General features: G+C 38.6%; 2 protein-coding genes across 4 annotated transcripts in view; one reads left to right on the top strand and one right to left on the bottom strand.

Moving 5' to 3' along the window:
- The first annotated feature begins 2096 nt into the window (after positions 1 to 2096).
- LOC132773079 (large ribosomal subunit protein uL15) lies at positions 2097 to 8155 on the top strand. Its single transcript, XM_060772018.2, has 5 exons — positions 2097 to 2202; positions 3235 to 3298; positions 4578 to 4653; positions 6030 to 6204; positions 7986 to 8155. The coding sequence occupies exons 1-5, from the start codon at positions 2200 to 2202 to the stop codon at positions 8112 to 8114; spliced, it is 447 nt and encodes a 148-aa protein (XP_060628001.1). The 5' UTR covers positions 2097 to 2199; the 3' UTR covers positions 8115 to 8155.
- A 973-nt stretch (positions 8156 to 9128) lies between these two features.
- ZNF831 (zinc finger protein 831) overlaps positions 9129 to 20290 on the bottom strand; it is a 48828-nt gene continuing 37666 nt past the window's right edge. For all 3 annotated transcript variants that reach the window (XM_060772019.2, XM_060772022.2, XM_060772021.2), the window contains exons 4-6: positions 18434 to 18606; positions 13256 to 13326; positions 9129 to 11488 (exon numbers count right to left, since the gene is read on the bottom strand). In XM_060772019.2, the coding sequence (XP_060628002.2) occupies positions 10742 to 11488; positions 13256 to 13326; positions 18434 to 18606 (991 nt within the window). In that variant the 3' untranslated portion in view covers positions 9129 to 10741. The remainder of the gene's footprint in view (positions 11489 to 13255; positions 13327 to 18433; positions 18607 to 20290) is intronic.

Genomic DNA, 20290 nt, shown 5'->3' with positions numbered 1-20290 from the left:
ATTAGATGTCCTTGATTGTTTCCTCTCTGTTATTTTGCTGTTGTAATTTTAGAGTTTTTTAATACTGGTAGCCAGATTTTGTTCATTTTTACGGTTTCCTCCTTTCTGTTGAAATGGTCCACATGCTTGTGGATTTCAGTGGCTTCTCTGTTAGTCTGACATGGTGGTTCTTAGAGTGGTCCAGCATTTCTGTGTTCTCAAATAATATGCTGTGTCCAGGTTGGTTCATCAGGTGCTCAGCTATGGCTGCCTTCTCTGGTTGAAGTCGTCTGCAGTGCTTTTCATGTTCCTTGATCCTTGTTTGGGCCATGCTGTTACGTTTGGTGGTCCCTATGTAGACTTGTCCACAACTGCATGGTACACGGTAGACTCCTGCAGAGGTGAGAGGATCCCTCTTGTTCTTTGCTGAACATAGCATTTGTTGGATTTTCTTGATGGGTCTGTAGATAGTTTGTATGTTGTATTGTCGAAGGCTTTTATGGCCGGAATCCATGGGTTGTTGTAGGTTTTTCCGGGCTATTTGGCCATGTTCTGGAGGCAATTTTTCTCCTGATGTTTCGCCTACATCTATGGCAAGCATCGTCATAGGTAATGAGGTCTGTTGGAACTAGGAAAAATTGGTTTATATATCTGTGGAATGACCAGGGTGAGACAAAGGACTTTTGTTTGCTGGGGCTAGCTGTGAATGTTTCAGCTGATCACCTTGATTTGCATTCAATGGCTTGGTAGTGCCTGGGGGGAATCTTTTGTTGAGGGTGATTTCATGTGCCTGTTTGTTTCCCCTCTGTTGTTTTTCTGCTGTAATTTTTGAGTTTTTTAATACTGGTAGCCAGATTTTGTTCATTTTCACGGTTTCCTCCTTTCTGTTGAAATTGTCCACATGCTTGTGGATTTCAATGGCTTCTCTGTGTAGTCTGACATGGTGGTTGTTGGAGTGGTCCAGCATTTCTGTGTTCTCAAATAACATGCTGTGTCCAGGTTGGTTCATCAGTTGCTCAGCTATGGGTGACTTCTCTGGTTGAAGTTGTCTGAAGTGACTTTCATGTTCCTTGATTCGTGTCTGGGCAATGCTGCGTTTGGTGGTCCCTATGTAGACTTGTCCACAGCTGCATGGTACATGGTAGACTCCTGCAGAAGTGAGAGGATCCCTCTTGTCCTTTGCTGAATGTAGCATTTGTTGGATTTTCTTGGTGGATCTGTAGATAGTTTGTATGTCGTGTTTCCTCATCAGCTTCCTTGTGCGGTCAGTGTTTCCCTTGATGTATGGCAAGAACACTTTTCCTCTGGGTGGATCTTTGTCTTGACTCTCGTGGCTTGTTCTTGGTCTTGCAGCTCTTCTGATGTCTGAGGTGGAGTATCCATTGGCCTGGAGAGCCCAGTTGAGGTGGTTCAGTTCATCTTGGAGGAGGTGGGGTTCACAGATTTTTTTTGCACGGTCTGCCAAGGCTTTAATGGTGCTTCTTTTTTGACTTGGGTGATGGTTGGAGTTTTTATGTAGATATCTAACTGTGTGTGTGGGTTTTCTGTAAACGGTGTGACCCAATTGTTGATCTGGTTTACGGATGACTAGGACATCTAGAAAAGGCAGTCTTCCTTCCTTTTCTTTTTCCATAGTGAACTGGATGTTTGGGTGGATGCTGTTCAGATGGTCCAGGATCTTTGTCGTTCCTCTCGTGGCTTGTTCTCGGTCTTGCAGCTTTCCTGATGTCTGAGGTGGAGTATCCATTGGCCAGTGATTCCGGCCATGAAAGCCTTCGACAATACATTTTTATCAGCTTTCCCTAAAAACCAAGAAAAAACTGTGGCCTTCATATCATGAAAAAGGTTAGGCTCAGCAGAAAAGGCAACAATGCTTGGAAAAAGTAATAGACCCAGTCTGCATCTACACTGTAGAAGTAATGCAGTTTGATCCCACTTTAACTCCCAGGGCTCAATGGTATATATAGCTTGGGAGAGCATCAGCACTCAGCCAGAGAAAGGTTAGTGGCTCAAACTGAGTGGAAATCGCGCCGTTACCATGGTGACAGCAGCAGGGCACGCAAGGCCTCGCGAGAGTTACCCCATCCTCTCGATCCCTCCCTCCCTTTTCTTTTTTTAGGCTCCTTCTTGAGTGGCTCTCGGGAAGTTCTCGCGCGATCTGCTTGGCTTTTTCCCTGACGTCTCGCGAGAGCAGCATCTTCTTTTCGGGAGCACGGCAAGATGGTAGGTTTCGCGTCCGGGTTTGTTCTCAAGTTGTTTCTGTCTCTATAAATGCCCAGGTGGACGTTTCCTGGGTTTTCGTAGTGGTTTTACTAGGCCTGGAGCCTTCTCTACTCTTCTCTTTGCTGCCTCGCCAAACTACAACTCCCAGGCTGAGTCCATACAGCAGCCAGGCATCGCAGTTCACACTAGGCCCCGTCGATATTGCTAGATAAAATCCAGGTTATCTGCCCTGAACTGGATTATATGGCAGTGTAGACTCATATAATCCAGTTCAAAGCAGGTAATGTGGATTACGTGTTTTGAGGATCTGGATTGTTTGGCAGTGTAGAATCATATAATCCAGTTCAAAGCAGGTAATGTGGATTATCAATTTGGATAATCTGGATTTTCCTGCTTCTTGGCAGGGGGTTGGACTGGATGGCCCACGAGGTCTCTTCCAACTCTATGATTCTATGATTGTTTGGCAGTGTAGACTCATATAATCCAGTTCAAAGCAGATAATGCGGATTATCTGCTTTGGTAACCTGGACTGTTTGGCAGTATAGATTCATTTAATCCAGTTCAAAGCAGATTAGGTGGGTTATGTGTGTTGATAATCTGGATTATTTGGGCAGTGTAGAAGAGGCCTGGAGCACAATGGATGCAAATCTCTTGCAGCCTCCTAAATGGCTGAATTGCATGATGAAATGGCATCACAAAACATCCAATTAGGCACATACCTAACAAAAATTTTAGATGACAGAGGTCCCTTTGACACAGCTGTCTAAAATCCACATTGAACTGGGATATAAAGCAGTGTGGACTCAGTTCAAAACAGATATTGTGGATTATCTGCATTTATATTCTAGGTTATATGGCTGTGTGGAAGGGCCCTTAGATCCATAAACAAAACAAAAAAATTAATAGGGTGTTAGGACAAAAACTTGAGGGGATGGTAACGTATGTGAAATGTTCTTTGGCCTGTAAAACCTGAAACCCTTTTACCAAGCTTTGGTTGTTTTGAGTGTTTTATGTTTATGTTCTTTTTCTAAGCCTTCAAGACTGAGAAAGACAAGGAAGCTGCGGGGTCACGTCAGCCATGGCCACGGCCGCATTGGTATGTAGAGAGGGCAGTCTGCTTATAAAAATTATGTCAATATTGATGTCTTCGGCTTTGGCCATTTGGTATGGTCATTATGTATGGTCAGCAAAAACAAATGAAAAGAGAGATTTGTTACATAACTGTTATCCAAGATTTTTGTGTAAAGGTTTTTAATATCTTTCCTTGGTAGTGAAGATTACACTTCTGAATATCACACTTCCTGAGGCTGATAGAACTGGGTTGAGCATGGCCTACAAAGCAATATTTGCAAAACAGTCTCCTAGGAAGCATAGACCAATCTAATAAACATGTGTTTTTTTGCTAGAAAAAGGTTTAGGAGTTTTGGGGGGTTTTTTTAAGTGGATACCCAAATGCCATCCTTGGCCATTATTTATTAATTAATATATTTTTATCCCGCTTTTCTCTTATGGGTGGGACTCAAAGCGACAAAGAATGGTCATTGCCAGTAAGCCCACAAATTGTCATAAAACATTAACCGGCCTATACTATGCATGGTACTAAAAATATGCTATGACTATAGGTTTAGACACTTACTCCTAAATACTAAGCAAAATGGGATCATTCTGAGTGAACATATACAAATCTGTACTGTATATTGCAGGATTGCTCCTTAAATCAGTGTGGGTGAGATTGCAGTCTTAAAGTTCCCTAATCATGCTGACTTTGGCTTATAAGAATAATGTTACACGTTTTATGTTAGTAGTATATTTGTCCTAACACAAACACTGAAGAAAGCTGCCCTACAAAGAATATGATGTGGTGGCTCTTCTCTGCCAGTGGAAAAACTCTAGGGGTATGTGTCACTCAGAGACATACCATAGAAAGCTCTGTTGACCCGTATTTATCACTAGTATTTCCATCAGCAATATGTTTTGTAATGGGACCTACTGAGTGCTCTTAGATCCAAACACCTTTATACACTCAGAAGACCCCTGTGCTTCCCCTCTTACCGTTATGTCCCCATATTTGCCATCTCCCCACTCATTCCAATAATCAGTATCACAGGTGTAGTATTAGTTCAAGAATGAGCCAGCCTGGTATAGTAGTTTTGAGCCTCAGATTACAACTCTGGGGACTAGGGTTCGAATTTCCACTCAGCCATGGAAATCCATTAGGTGCTCTTAGGCGAGTCACACACTCTCAGCCTCAGAGAAAGGCAAAGCCCATCATAGGGTCACTATAAATCAGGCACAAAACAATATTACTGGCTATCAGCTTATTAGTTAGTCATTGTTGCAAAAAAAATGTCATTATCTTCTAATGTTTCTGATAGGTAAGCACAGAAAACATCCTGGAGGGCGTGGAAATGCTGGAGGCATGCATCACCACAGGATAAACTTTGACAAATAGTAAGCTGTACTTTTTTATATCTTGTTCTGTCTTTCATCCATTGAGTTCCTCACTCTCCCTCCCCATCATTGGATACTAATTAATTTTGTTAAGTGGCAATTTCTTTATATGCATAAGGAAAAGTGTTTTCAAATACTGAACTATATTTATGGAAGTATATATTTAATCCGTGCAGTAGTTGGAAAGCTCAAACATATATCTCCGAGAGCTGATTTAGTCATAATGTCAGAAGGAGTTAAGTGTGTGAAATATACGCACCCCCCAAGTTACAAACAAGATAAGTTCTGTAGGTTTGTTCTTAAGTTGAATTTGTTTGTAAGTTGGAACAGGTCCATTTTTAAAGTGTAGCTGCAGCCAAAAATACATATATTTTAGCTTTGGATAGCATAAGCTATCCAAAGCTGAGATAGCATAGGCAAAGGTTACTATGCTATACAAGGGTTACTACAGCACTTTTTGGAAAGAGCTAAAAACTTTGGATGTTTCTGCAGCATTTGATAATGTTTAAGATTGCACTCAGGCTACTATCTTTAGCCAGGGAGGGCTAAATTGATTGTATGGATCTTTTAATTAACAATGATTGCCATTTTTATTGATTCTATTGTTCTTATTAATTTATGCTTAGCTTTAAATGGGTTACTGGTTTTAATGTTGTTATATTGTATTTTATATGTTGCATGGCACTATTATTTGCTTTGTGAGCCACCCCAAATCCAGGAGATGGTGCTGGCTGGGTACAAATAAAAGATTTATTATTATTATTATTATTATTATTATTATTATTATTATTATGAGCATCCCTGGTGTGCTTGTTTTGCTGTCTGTGCCCGTTCGGAAGATTTCACCTCACTTGTTGTCCCTGATAGTTTAGATTTTGAAGAAATTGGTTTGTTGTGGAAACAAGAATTGGTTCTAAAGTTTCAGTTGATGCACCTTTTCCCCGTGATAACTCTTCCAAAAGTGACTTTCACTTCCAAGGGGGAGATTTCTCTCACTTTCTGTTGTCTCACCCCCATTCTTAACTACAAGTCAATTGTAAGTCGGATGTTTGTAACTTGGGAACTTCCTATATTTATTATTACTTATTTACGCTATTTATACCCCACCCATATCAGCCCGAAGTTTGTTTGTAGATAAAATTGATGATGAAGTCAATAGTAATCAGAGAAAATTAAATGGATAGTATTCCATTGCTTTGCTTGGCATCTGTTAAAAACAGCCTAGGCTGTCTTGGTTGCAAAACCAAACTGGAAACCAAATTAGAAAGATCCAAATAATTTTAATCAGGGATGTGTTTTCAGTGATGCCATTATGCATATTGTTTTCAAAATGAATTATTCATTTTATTTATTCATACAGTATGCTTTCTTTCTAGCCATCCCGGTTATTTTGGAAAGGTTGGTATGAGACACTACCACTTGAAGAAGAACCAGCACTTCTGCCCCACAGTTAATTTAGATAAGCTCTGGACCCTTGTTAGTGAACAGACAAGGCTCAAGTATGCCAAGCATCCAGCTGGATTAGCACCTGTTATTGATGTTGTACGCTCGGTAAGTTTCTCCAGGCATATGTTTTATGCTGAACTTGTTTGTACAGACATGCAGTTCTCTTCCTTGGTCCCTAATCATTTCAAAGTTAAGGCACATTGCATTTTTTTTCCTTGGGTCATAAAGTTGTGTGAGCCCAGGATGGGAGTTGTAGTTTTACAAGATCTTTATCATTTGCCAGAGTGCTGGTGCCTCAGTAAATTATAACTCCCATGGCTCCATAGCATTAAACCATGGCAGCAAAAGTTTAGATACACCCAAGATCTATACAAACTTATGTTACTTACTGTGTTCTTTATTAGACTCTTAGGGTGTAAAGTTATTTAGTTATATTTTTAAGCAAATGTGTGAGATGTAAACACTTTTACACGAGACTAGCGCAGTATCATAACATCTCGTTGTTATGGTGTGCTTTGTTTCTCGGAGAGAAATTCCAGATATGACTGGCTGTGATCTCAAGTCTTGTACCACAGTCCATGGATATCAGTGATATTAATTAGCTCAAAAGAGCATATCCTGGAACATGTATGAGGTTTTAATATTGCTTGAAAAACTCTTGGTTTCAGTGAAGGCGGCTTGTAACTTAATATTCACAAACAGCATAGGAGCATGTGTTCTTGTATTCTTAAGCTTTGATTTAAAACTGATAGAATAATTGGGTAATAATGAGGTACTAGGTGATGCTTATTAGTACACATTCAGAATAAATTAAAAGACTATACCATGTATCAGTACAATCATGAGTTTCATGAGGAGCAGAAATATACAGTTTAGAGTCTTGTTTATCCAACATAAATTGGCCAGCAGAAAATTGTATAAGAGAAAATGTTGGCTAATAAGGTGGGATTAAATGTCAGATTACGTTATGATTTTCCAAATTAAGCACTAAAACATCATGTTTTACAACAGCTCGACAGAAAAAGCAGTTCAATACATAATAACGTTATGTAGTAATTACTGTATTTATGAATTTAGCACCAAAACATGTGTGTTTATTGTTTTCGTTTTTATTTTGCTGTAATTTGTTGTTTGGGCTTGGCCTCATGTAAGCCGCCCCAAGTCCCCATCGGGGAGATGGTGGCGGGGTATAAATAAAGTTTATTATTTTATTATTAGTAGTAGTAGTATTATTAGTATTATTGAATCAGCTGTGGATCCGGGCAGGAGGCAGACTGCATTGGATAATACAGAACATCGGATGATTGATGGTTGGATAAGTGAGACTCTGCTGTACTAGTTATCTCTCTGCATAATCCAGTTTCTACAAATGTATAACAAATTGTATGGTTAAGTAGTTTGCATATATTGTTATTGAAAAAGGAATCCCAATATATAATGAATTCAAAGGGGGTTTTATAGCTGGAAATAAGATCCAGGCCATCAACAGTAGGAAGCCTGTAATTCTTGCAAAGGGTATTGAATTTATTTGAAAAATACTCCTTTCCATCCATATACAGTGTAATAGTATTCTGCTAGCAACTAAACTATGGTGTTCTTACTGTAGCATACTATCTTAAAGAAATGCAACAGAAAATCAGTGTAGTGCTCTGGTAAAGAATGATTCCAGGCACATGCTTTATTCACACCATTACACTGGTTATTTTCTCTGTGTAAAGTTCTAGTCTCTAGTTCTCTGGCAGAATGTTATTTACAGCATTTAGCAAATAACTACAGTATGTGCAAATTCTGTTGTAATTACTTAAAGTTAGTAATGGCCATAAGGGACTTTCTATATATATTCCTTTCATGCTTTATCAGCATTTGCTAAATTCTTATCTTTTCAGGGATATTATAAAGTTCTGGGCAAAGGAAAGCTTCCCAAACAGCCAGTGATTGTGAAAGCGAAATTCTTCAGCAGAAGAGCAGAAGAAAAAATAAAGGGAGTTGGTGGAGCTTGTGTGCTGGTAGCATAAGGCTTTGTGTTTGTTTAAGTTCAAATAAACATTATTTGAGATGTCTGTGTCCTCATTTTGTTTAAACCAGTAAGTGGCATTTCTAATTCTAGCACATTTACTCCATATAATCTCAGCTTTGTACACAGTATTACTTCAACATAGATGGGGGAAAGTGCTACTGGATTGGGGCAAAGGATGGTGCCTGGGCCTTTCTGGTGTCTTAAGATTTCTTTTGCCCTCACACCTGTGATGAAAAAAAGAGTTGAACTACCCTGACCATTGCTGCTTAAAAGTTTTCTTCATTGGCTTAGCTCTGCAGGATTCCTCTCCTTATGCTGCCATCTGGAACCTATTTAGGGACGGATCATCCATTTTCATTGATCTATAGCTTGCAGTCCCTTCCCAGCTTTACCAGTTCTTTTGCCCAATAACCAAGGATTGTCGACACTTATCTTGGATCAGCTTGTCCAAGTCTGTTTGTCTAGTTTTGGTTGCAGATCCAAATCAGGGGAGAGCGTGCATGAGCTCCCTCTGTCAGCTCCACCTCCCCATTGCAGGGACATGAGAGAAGCCTCCCACAAGGATGGTAAAACATCAAAACATCCGGGTGTCCTCTATGCAATGTCTTTGCAGATGGCCAATTCTCTCACACCAGAAGCGACTTGCAGTTTCTCAAGTCACTTCTGACACCAAAAAAATTGATCTATGAAGTATTAAAAATACAGGACATAATTTCAAATGAATCAGAATAGTGCCATGTTACCCTATGATTGAAAAGTGGATTTAAATGTAAACGTGTACCCTACTGACCAAAAGAATTCTCTTGCCTATACAATTATAAGCGATAGCTTTAACATTACTGCAACATTTTAATTACAAAGTCTTTCCAAAACCAAAAAAGGCTATTTGCAAGGTATATACAATCCATTGTCTACTGGAAAATCTCTAAGAAATGAACTGGAAATCCATAAAACCTTATTTTTTGCAGGTCCTTAAATCCCCTCTTATGAGGTTTACTGTGTACTGATTTTATTTTGCTATAGAAATTGGAAATACATCTATTCCCATGTTCTGAAAGTTGGGGATAAATTCAGCATCCTTAGAAGCCTCATTTAGGGCTTGCTTTTTTTTTCATTAAAGTGCAATTTGGACCTGTAACCATTCAAATCCTATTTACTTAAGAGGAAATCCAACCACTTTAGCAACACAGATTTGCTATAAGCAGTGACCCCTTCCTATTCATGTGCTCTTAATGTGGGTAGAATTCAGCCGTAAAGGGGGGAAACCAGTATCAGCAGGAGACTCGCATATTCTTCCCTCTGGTCTTCCAGAAGCCCTTCCAGATATGCAAAGTTGAATTAGCATCTCAATATTTCACAGAGGAGATACATTTTGATGTCTCCGGTGGTCAGTATTTTTCATATGGTCAATCAGGAAGATTTTTATTTTATGTCAAAAGCATTGCATAAATAAATTAAGTATAAAACAGAAAATAAAGGAAGCACAAGCTAAATAATTTTAAACCAAATGTGAGCAACAGCAACCACATTGTAGCTTTTAACAACTGCTCTGTTCATGAGGCAGGGCATTGTGAGCAAGCTACAGATGCTTTGCTTTTGGGATTGCTTAGTATATACTTACTAAAATATGTATTTTATTTTGTTATTTTATATCTTGCTGATTGGGCCAGAATGACATGGGTAGTTTATGCCACTTTGTTTTTGCAATCTCCTTTGAGAAAAGATAATACAGTTTGCAAGACAGCTTTTAAAAAGCATTTCAAAACTCATACAAAAGGAGAAATATAAAACTTTTATGTATTCAATAAACTTGAGCTCTAAAATTGGCATGACTTCACATCAATATTACAATAAAATGGCCTTATGTTTAAGGAAATTAAAAAATGAAGCCCTGAATACATCAACAAGAAGTGTCAGCTGCTGCACATATTGGACTTGTACACTTAGATCTTGAGAAGCAAACAGCATTTTCACTTGGAGTTGGGAGTGACTGAATACTTCTTGATCAGAAATAAATAAATAAAAGGAGTTCTTTTAAAAACCTCAAGCATTTACAGTGCTATCAGAAAGTGGGAGAAATAAATTTCAGCATACAACAGCAGGACCCACTTGCGTTGTCTTCCACAAGGTAGCATGGAATATTTGTGCAATACGGAAAAGTTGCATGATGCTTTATGGCCACTGATCTCATGCAAAAGCCTAGTTGGAAAACATTACAGAATACAAGTGAGCTGAAACAGCTGAGAATAATTTCGGTCAATACCACAACTCAGAACCATATCTTCCATGTCATCCTTCAACTTCTCCAAGCAGGAAAGCAACTGCAGCCATCCCACCAGATGTGTGGCAGATGTGGACCTAGTCTTCAGAGGCATGAATAAAATGGGCCAAACTTTGAAAGAAGCATGATTAAGCAAGAAACTGAAGCACTGTAGACTTCTATGAACATGTAAACATGATTTAACAGTTCACCTGTTTTTAAAGAAGTCTTAACACATGGAATTAAGTCAATCTTGGATAGAAATATTCTCTAAGGAAAGCTTTTCTGTTAACCTGTGACAGAATGATGGTTCTGTCCAATGATTGGCTTTTTTGTGTTAAATCTTCAGCCCAAACATTTCTTGTTCATATTTCTATAATGAGTCTATCTTCGTCATCACTGCTACTTACGTTTTCATATTCCTCGTGGGTTTGCTTGTTAATCATTTCCAAACTCTGTTTTTTATAAGCTTTTGACAGCGTGCCTACAGAATCAGGTTCACAAACCTTCTCAAGATGATCATCCAGTTTAATGGAACAGTTGCTCTCCTCTTGTCTGTGAGGGCGAAAAGTGCTGTTTGCTTCTCGCATTTGTCTTGGTCCCAGTAAGGAATCATCAGAAAATGATTTCTCAAGAAGCATTCTTGATTTCAGTGGAACAGGACATGGACTCTGGAAGATAGGCTGCTCCTTTAAAGATGGGTGAAAATTCTCATCTGTGGATTGCTTTCTTTCTCCCGTAACATGGTCAGATGACTCTGACACAGTGAAATTTTGAGATTTCGATTCTATATTATTGCTATCCGCCTTAGAGCCTATTAAAATAGGGCTAGTCGCATGTGAACCTGTAACATTATATAGATGGGCCTTGCTTGTGTTTATATATTCCAAGTTACAGGGTCCAGAGGAAGGCCAACCCTGATCAAAATTGATATCTGGTTGAGGCTCTGTCTGAAGAACTGGAGAGCAAAGCTCTTGACTTCTGGCTTTTTGTGGGGGTGCATTACTGGCTAATGGATAGGAATGCTTTGCTGTTGGTACATCTGAAACTCTAGGGATTTTCTGAGGAGAAAGGCTGCCACTTGCATGTACTGTTGTAGTCCCAGGGATATCCTACCATAAAGAATAGAGAGATGGCATTATAAATTCACCTAATAGTATGACATGTTCAAATTCAAGAAATAGTGCATATCGTGGAAATTAAATACAACATTGATCTGTTTATGTATATGATTAGCTTATATTCCTAAGGATAGATTCATGGGTGATGTTATCAAGGGCTACTTACCTTCAATAACACTAAGTAACAAAATTTGAGAAATTTTCAGTTCCTGGTTTGAAAGTATTATTTCCTGTTTAATTGTGAGGTACTTAATTTGAAAGTAGTTGTTATAAAAGATCTTTGAGTCCTCGTGGACAACAAGTTAAACATGAGCCAACAATGTGATGCGGTGGCAAAAAAAAAAACCAATGGGATTTTGGCCTGCATCAATAGGAGTATAGTGTCTAGATCCAGGGAAGTCATGCTACCCATCTATTCTGCCTTGTTAGACCACACCTGGAATACTGTGTCCAATTCTGGGCACCACAATTGAAGGGATATGTTGATAAGCTGGAATGTGTCCAGAGGAGGGCGACTAAAATGACCAAGGGTCTGGAGAACAAGCCCCATGAGGAGCGGCTTAAAGGGCTGGGCATGTTTAGCCTGAATAAGAGAAGGCCGAGAGGAGACATGACGGCCATGTATAAATATGTGAAGGGAAGTCATAGGGAGGAGGGAGCAAGCTTGTTTTCTGCTTCCCTGGAGACTAGGACGTGGAACAATGGCTTCAAACTACAAGAAAGGAGTTTCCATCTGAACATGAGGAAGAACTTCCTGACTGTGAGAGCTGTTCAGCAGTAGAACTCTCTGCCCCTGAGTGTGGTAGAGGCTCCTTCTTTGGAAGCTTTTAAACAGAGGCTGGATGGCCATCTGTCGGGGTGCTTTGAATGCAATTTTCCTGCTCTTGGGAGGGGGTTGGACTGGATGGCCCATGCGGTCTCTTCCAACTCTATGATTCTCTGATTCTATAATTCCAGAAACTTTGTTTTTGTGGTTGCCACAAACTATGTTGAATTGGTTGGGACTCTACAAGACATTCATTGAAAAGCTATAGCAAAATGTGCTATGGGATGTCCCGCAAAAACAAAATTTTTGCAGTTTAATAAACCTTTTCCATGTTTTTATGAAAGAATCAATTAGGAAATGATGTTTATAAACCAGGAACAAAAATCGTGTTACACAATGTAATATCCTCCGAGATGGCTGCACATTACCATTGTTATTAGAAGCAGTATGCTTCTCAATGCCAGCTACAAGGAAATGTAAACAGACGGTTGCTATTATATTCATGTCCTCCTTGTAGGCTTACCAGAAGCATTTGACTGGCTGCTTTGATAACAGAATGCTATATGAGACGAACATCTATTCTAACCAAAAACAAGTCTTCTGTAACAGTTAAGAGCCCAGTGCATTGGATAAGGACCAATCCAGCCCAGTTATTCTAGAAGGGACCCTCTTCTGTCACTAAACTCAGTAGTAATCCTGCAAAAGTCATCAATATTTTTATAATTCTGCTTGCTCATCACTTTCTGCTCTAAGTCTGCCCACTTGTCATTGAGCTTAGTCCTTCCAAGCTTCTCCTGGCACAATCCTCTTCTACATTCTGCAGACACTCTTATTAGGGAATCTTCCACACCAAAAAAAAAACCCTCCCAATAACTAGTGGCATTGGTGAATGACTTAATTAATCTCCTACATATCCATTCAGATTATAGCTTTCCGTTCATGTTAATTGAGTTATAAAGAGATGTAAGTGCTGTCCATAGATTACTCCTTACTTTTTCCATACTATTTTTTTCTACAGAAGAACCTGCTTCTTCAGAAGCCTCCTGTGGAATTTCATCAATTCCTGTGGGGGAAGAAAACATTGGAATAAAATTGATTAATATATTTATGCAGAGGTTTTTTTGGGGGGGGGGGTTATTTGCTTTTCCCAGCTTTTACGAGAATTTGGTAAAGACCATAGAATTGAATGAATACTTCTATTTGACTCACAGTAAATGGCTCCCAACGACTCAAGATGTGTTTGAATATTACAACTTTATTCTAACAGTGCAGTGGAACAGTCTAAGTTGACATCCCTGCCTAAAGATAGTCTTTGAGTTTCATAGCTGGGCAAAAATCTAAAATATTGTATTATACTGAACCACAATACTATATACCCAATACTATACGCTTGATATGTTTTAATTATGCGGTTTTGAAGTATATGTTTTTATTCTATATATGTATTTATGGCATCGAATTGCGTCTTTCTTGTGAGCTGCCCTGACTCCCCTTTGGGGTGAGAAGGGCGGTATATAAATGCATTAAATAAATAAATAAATATTCTGGCCTTACTTAAGTATATTACCTTACATAGCTGTTGTTATGTACCTTCAAGTCATTTCTGACATATTGCGACCATTATTATTATTATTATTATTATTATTATTATTTATACCCCGCTTTATCTCTTCCAAAAGAGACTCAAAAGCACTAGCATACAATTTAAAATATACAAATATGCAAACATTAAAACAGAATTAAATATAAAAAGTTAAAGGTTTTCCCTGACATTAACTCTAGTAGTGTCTGACTCGAGGGGGGGAGGGTGGTGCTCATCTCCATTTCTAAGCCAAAGAGCCAGAGTTGTCCATAGACACCACCAAGGCCATGTGGCTGGCATGACTGCACGGAGCGCCGTTACCTTCCCACAGAAGCTGTACCTATTGATCTCACATTTGCATGTTTTAGATCTGCTTGGTTGGCAGAAGTTGCGCCTAACAGTGGGAGCACACTGTGCTCCCCGGATTCGAACCACCAACCTTTCGGTCAGCAAGTTCAGCAGCTCAGCGGTTTAACATGCTGCGCCACCAGAGGGTCCTGAATTAAATATAAAGAGCATTAAAATGTTCACAGTTAAAAACCATTAAAACCTATTCAAAGTTATGGGAATAATGTGGGATTTTCTTGGCAAGATATGTTTAAAGGGGGTTTGCCTTTGCCTCTCTCTGTAGCCGAGACAATGTAACTTGCTCACAGTCACCCAGAGGGTTTCCATGACTGGGAAGGTATTTGGACCCTGGTCTCCCATGGTATAGTGAAGACTTCTGGCTCATATGCCCTCAATTCCAAATTATGGCAACCCTATCAACAGAGTTTTCAGATGAGGTTTGCTATTATTTTCCTCAAAGGCTGGGAGACTGTGGTTTGCCCAATGTCATTCAGCAATTTTCCACAGCTAAAATGGGATTTGGATCCTGTCTACCAGAGTTGTAGTCCTACATTCAAACCCCTACAGTAAAAAAAAGGAGTGATTTCCTCTATGCCTCACATAATAAAGTTCCTTTTCATAATCTCTCTGAAGAAATGAGGTGATTGTATGGGGGAGGAATAACAGTATGGAACTAATTCTTAATTGTGAATAGTTTAATTCCAAGATTATTGTTCACCTATTTATTTACTTTATTTAATTTGTTTTATACCTCTCCCTCTCCCTCTCATTGAGGGACTCAGAGCAGCTAAAAGTCTTCTGTATGTTGTTCTTTTAAAAAAAATGTAAGCCAACTTAAGTTCTAATTTCGGGGAAATGGCAATTTTATAATAATAATAATAATAATAATAACAACAGTTTTTATATTCCGCCTTTCTCACCCCGCAGGGGACTCAGGGCGGATTACAGTATGCACATATATGGCAAACATTAAATGCCAGTTTGACAGACAACGAATACAGACAATACACAGAGGCTATTTAACTTTTTTCTGGCCGCCAGGGGAGCTGCTGCTTTCATCGTCCATCAGCAACACCGATGAAGTTCTTCCGCATTCCACATTCCCCGGAGTTTTCTTTATGGCCTCATAAATTAGTTAATTTAGCCTCCCACACAAGGTGGTGCCTTATTTTCCTACTTGACAGATGCAACTGTCTTTCGGGTTGCCAAGGTCGACAACAGGCTACACAATTGGTTGGAAACCCACTCCAACCCGGGCTGGCTTCGAACTCATGACCTTTTGGTCAGAGTGATCTTAATGCAGCTGACACTCAGCCAGCTGCGCCACAATCCCGGATAATTATAATTATCTAGTTACTGTGCCATACATATCTGCAACATGAAAAATGTATAAGGCAACCCTCAAGTATGCCTGATAGAAAGAACATAGAGGAAATTGGGTGGCTTTGTACAAAATGTCAACTCTGGAAGGTTGGAGGGGAAACAGGCAGTGAGGAGATTTCATAATTAACACCATGGAAACTAAGGAACAAAAAAAACAACAAAAACCGTTGTGTCTTGGTCTATTCGTTCTAGGTCTAGACTTGACTCCACAATGATAAGTGGGATGAAAATGATAAAAGACAAACAGAATTTTTAAGAGAAGTTAAAATACAAAAAGAAACTAGCCATAATGGTTCTTGTGGGTTTTTTCGGGCTATATGGCCATGTTCTAGAGGCATTTTTCCTGACGTTTCGCCTGCATCTATGGCAAGCATAGACCTCACTACCTCTGAGGATGCTTGCCATAGATGCAGGCGAAACGTCAGGAAAAATGCCTCTAGAACATGGCCATATAGCCCGAAAAAACCCACAAGAACCTAGCGATTCCAGCCATGAAAGCCTTCGACAATACTAGCCATAATGTCTAATATTCTTTTCTTAACACTATGAAAGTTAATAGTATAATAACAAAAAGAGAAAATAAATTAATTACCTCTAATTTAGATATAATTTTTCATAGGGAGTTGAAAACATACTTACAATTGGATAATATTTAATACCAACTGGATTGTATAGCAGTTGCAATGATGAAGAAACAAAATTAAAGAGGGTAGTACTAAAGCTACACTGGCTTCTAGCTTAAAGCAGACTGGTAGAAGTCCAATCCAAGGAAAACAGCTCATACGTTTCACTGAACCAATTACTAATTCATGTCTCCAAGGAAACTGCAACCAAGGAACTAAAAAGATGATTAAAAAGAAGAGCTGGGAAAGATGATATACTAAAAAGCAATGTGAGTCAAATCTCTATCTTAATTCAAAGACTGATATCATATCAGGAGCCCATCTGACCCATAAATAAGCTGAGGGTCAATCTGCAGAGAGGGAAAGGGCCATTTCTACCTCAGTGGGCCTGTCACCCTGGACACTGCTGCCATTTCCCCTCCCAAGCATTCAAAAATGACAAGAAACGAGGGTGAGGGCTTGTTCTGGATTTTTCCAGAACAGTCTAAGCTATGTATTGTCGAAGGCTTTCATGGCCGGAATCACTGAGTTGTTGTAGGTTTTTTCGGGCTATATGGCCATGATCAAGAGGCATTCTCTCCTGACGTTTCACCTGCATCTATGGCAAGCATCCTCACTAGCTCTGAGGATGCTTGCCATAGATGCAGGCAAACATCAGGAGAGAATGCCTCTAGACCATGGCCATATAGCCCGAAAAAACCTACAACAACACAGTCTAAGCTTTTTGCCTTTTACCATTCTACTCAGATATGGGGAGGGTTCCTATTTTGACAAGAGTGAAGGTCCAGTACTAAAACTAACCTGTGGATAAATCGATACAGGTTTATTTGCTTTAATTAGAATTTCTAGAGTAGAGGTCGTTCCCAAGTTACAGCCATCCAACCCACAAATGACTCATAGTGAGGAACAAGGGTGAGACAACAAAAAGTGAGACAAATCTATCCCTAGGAAGGTAAATTTATTTCTGGAATAGTTATCATGGGGGAAAGGGGTCTCCACCAAAGCTTTATCAACAATCCTTGTTTCTACAACAAGCCAAAATGTTCAAAATCCAATTATCACAGGACAGAAGGTGAGGTGGAATCATCTGACAACAAAAGAAACATCACAGTGATGTTGACTCTTCACTATGAGACCCAAAGCTTTAAAAGGTATAATTTTAGCTGGAGTTGCACTTAAAAAACATACCTGTTCCAAATTACATACAAATTCAGCTTAAGAACAAACCTACAGAAACTGTCTTGTTCATAACTTGGGGATTGCCTGAATATAAGGTTTTTTTTATATGTGTACATTTTCAAATTATTTGTCCTCCTACCAGTTTAATACAATGCACCTCTAGGCATGGCTTGCTTTACAGTACTGTGTAGATGGCTGGGAGTAGTTTATATGCTACTGTTTGGGCTACAGGGACCAAAACAGGTAATTGATATTTGTAGTGACCATTGGGATTATTCCAACATCTAGAAGGAGCATCCTGATGAAAAGCTTATGAGATTTTTGGAATAGAAGAAAATGCTTGTCTACCTTTACCTGTCTCCTAAAATATAAAAATACCATGGAGTGTATTATTGGGTGCATTTTCATAATATGTAATGTATTTGTTTGGCACAAAGATATGGCTAGTAACTAAACTCAATCAAGGTATATCATGATAGACATAGAGGATTGTTATTCAACCTAACTCTTAACAACATGAGAGGCATCACAGAAATTACATTCATGAACAAAGGTCAAGCTGTCCTCAGTAAAGCCAAATAACTTGACACCCAAATATACCAAACACAACAGAAACTAGGAAGAGGCTAATGTGTAAGCAACATTGCCAGTCTGGGTCTGGCAATGAATCATAGAATCATAATGATTTCTTTTCTTTCTCACTTGGTCGGTTCTGTGAACAACTAGGGTCAAGAGTTTAATATGGGTTATCTTCAATTTTAAAAAAAAATCCTTTGCACATTTATTGGCAAAAGGAATATAAGGAGGAACTTTGTGATTCGTCTTCTACATCACAGCAATAAATTACAGTAAATAAGTAAATTAAATTGCAAGTGAAGATAATATGTATATGCTGAAGTTTTGCTTGCCAGAAAGCTGAGATTAGAATAACAATAAATAAATAAAAAGACCACAAGCATTACTATACCTGACCACAGAATAATCCACCATGATAAAAACATAATCCAATTGGAGTAATGATGGACTTCTAAGAAGAAACAGAACACCAACCTTACCTTGAGAGGCAGCTAAAAGACAAAGGCATCTTCTGCAATGCTGACGACTGTTAGGTATGTGAGGATAAGAAGGCTTTTTAGGAGCTTCCAGGACCCTTGTAGTTGGCCAGTGTTGCTTGACTGGCCTGTTGGCTTTAAGCAGAGTATGTCTTTGTCGATAACTCCCTCTATAGCTGTAACACAGAAGAGACACATTTATGTCTGTGGCATGATACTTGACCTCCTTCAAATGTCCATGAACATTTCATAAAGAAAAGAATTCCATAATATTGTCTCCTCATAGTATGACTAACAAAAGAATCTACTGGCTTTTTCATATTTAAACAAAATTGTCATTCAAAAATGAAATGATTTTCATTAAGTCAATGAAAGTTTAAAAATAATAAGTAGGTAAAATTAGAATGGCAAGACATTGACAAAATTTCTGTAATTTTTTAACACCTATTTAAATACAACTAGATACATTTTCATCCAGTAGCTATGTTATATTGTTATTTATAACCTTTTCATAGGCCTACCGTTACACAGTATCATTGCAGTGATGTCCTTTTTAGCATTTTGGTGGACTTGTTTTCAACTTCTACCTTCCATAATGGCTTCATAAAAAAAACTAAAACACTCATATTTCACATTTGTATTTAACTGTACCGGAAAGCAATAATAAATCATGCCAATGCAATATCCCAAATCAGTATCTGGGCCGGAATAACTGGGTTGTTATAAGTTTTCTGGGTTGTAGGAAAATGTTCCAGAAGCATTCTCTCCTGATTTTTCACCTGCATCTATGGCAGGCATCCTCAGAGGTGGTAAGCAAACTCACAACAATCCAAAGAGTCCCATACTGATCTACCCTGTTCCAGTTCAAACCCTTGGGACACCAGTTTGTGAAGGGGAAAACCCTTGCATTCAAAAGCAGAAGTACAGAGTTAAAGTTGCTCTGCAGATGGCCTGTGAAATATGCCAGTAATAAAATGTCAAAATAGTAAAGTATAATAAATGTAATCTGTTTTCCAAATACTGGTGTATGCACTTAAAATATACAAGTCAGGCATAGCCAGATCAAAACGTATTTTGATGCCATTTTCAAAAGTGCAAATGTTGTCTTCTCAATTTTTAAAACTCATTTAATCTATGGATGAACAGATCTATCAAGCCTGTTTTCACTAGAGCTCTTCTTTTTCTTGATTTTATACAAGTTTCCCACATACAAACACAGAAATCATATTTTTGTATATTTTTCAAAATGTACATTTTCAGTTGTCCAGTCTATCCATTACTACACAATCTTTGTGCATTTCATATAAATGTGTGCATGTTGCCAAGTGCTCCTCCTAAATGATCAACAGCATTTTGCATTGGATTTGTACTCAGTTCTCAAGGTATACATTGGGTAAATCTGTTTTAATTTTTAAAATGAAACTGTCAGGAATGAAATTATCACACATCAGAATTTATTCTGCATTGTTTAACAATATTGCGACAAAATGCTGAAATTCAAAAGTGGTTCTGGAGTGGAGCTATGCTTGCAAATTTAACATATATCTAGTATATATATTTATCCCAAAACAAATGCCGCTTAATTGGATCATGCTGCAGTGAATTTCCCTGTGCTGAAGATCTGGCCTCAACACACATTTTCCTTAATTTTTGTAGATACATCTTTTGTTAAATTTAAACTATCTTGAAATGTTATGTGTCACACCTGCCAAATTCTTACATGGATTTAGCTGCTCTAAAATAACAACTCATATTCCACAAGGGAAGCCACATACATGTGTTCTAAGTCAAAATGCGGTTCTATTGTTTCTTTCTCCAAACCTTCAGCTTGATATAATCTGTTTTGTCTGGTTTCAGTGA

The sequence above is a fragment of the Anolis sagrei genome, chromosome 4, assembly GCF_037176765.1.
Source record: "Anolis sagrei isolate rAnoSag1 chromosome 4, rAnoSag1.mat, whole genome shotgun sequence".
Taxonomy (NCBI): domain Eukaryota; kingdom Metazoa; phylum Chordata; class Lepidosauria; order Squamata; family Dactyloidae; genus Anolis; species Anolis sagrei.
This window is presented reverse-complemented; position numbering and strand designations above follow the sequence as displayed.

Bases quoted from the DNA above. Each gene is read 5' to 3' on its own strand.
- LOC132773079 (XM_060772018.2), top strand. The intron at 3,299-4,577 runs GTATGTAGAGAG...TGTTTCTGATAG, and splicing joins CCATGGCCACGGCCGCATTG to GTAAGCACAGAAAACATCCT. The intron at 4,654-6,029 runs GTAAGCTGTACT...CTTTCTTTCTAG, and splicing joins AGGATAAACTTTGACAAATA to CCATCCCGGTTATTTTGGAA.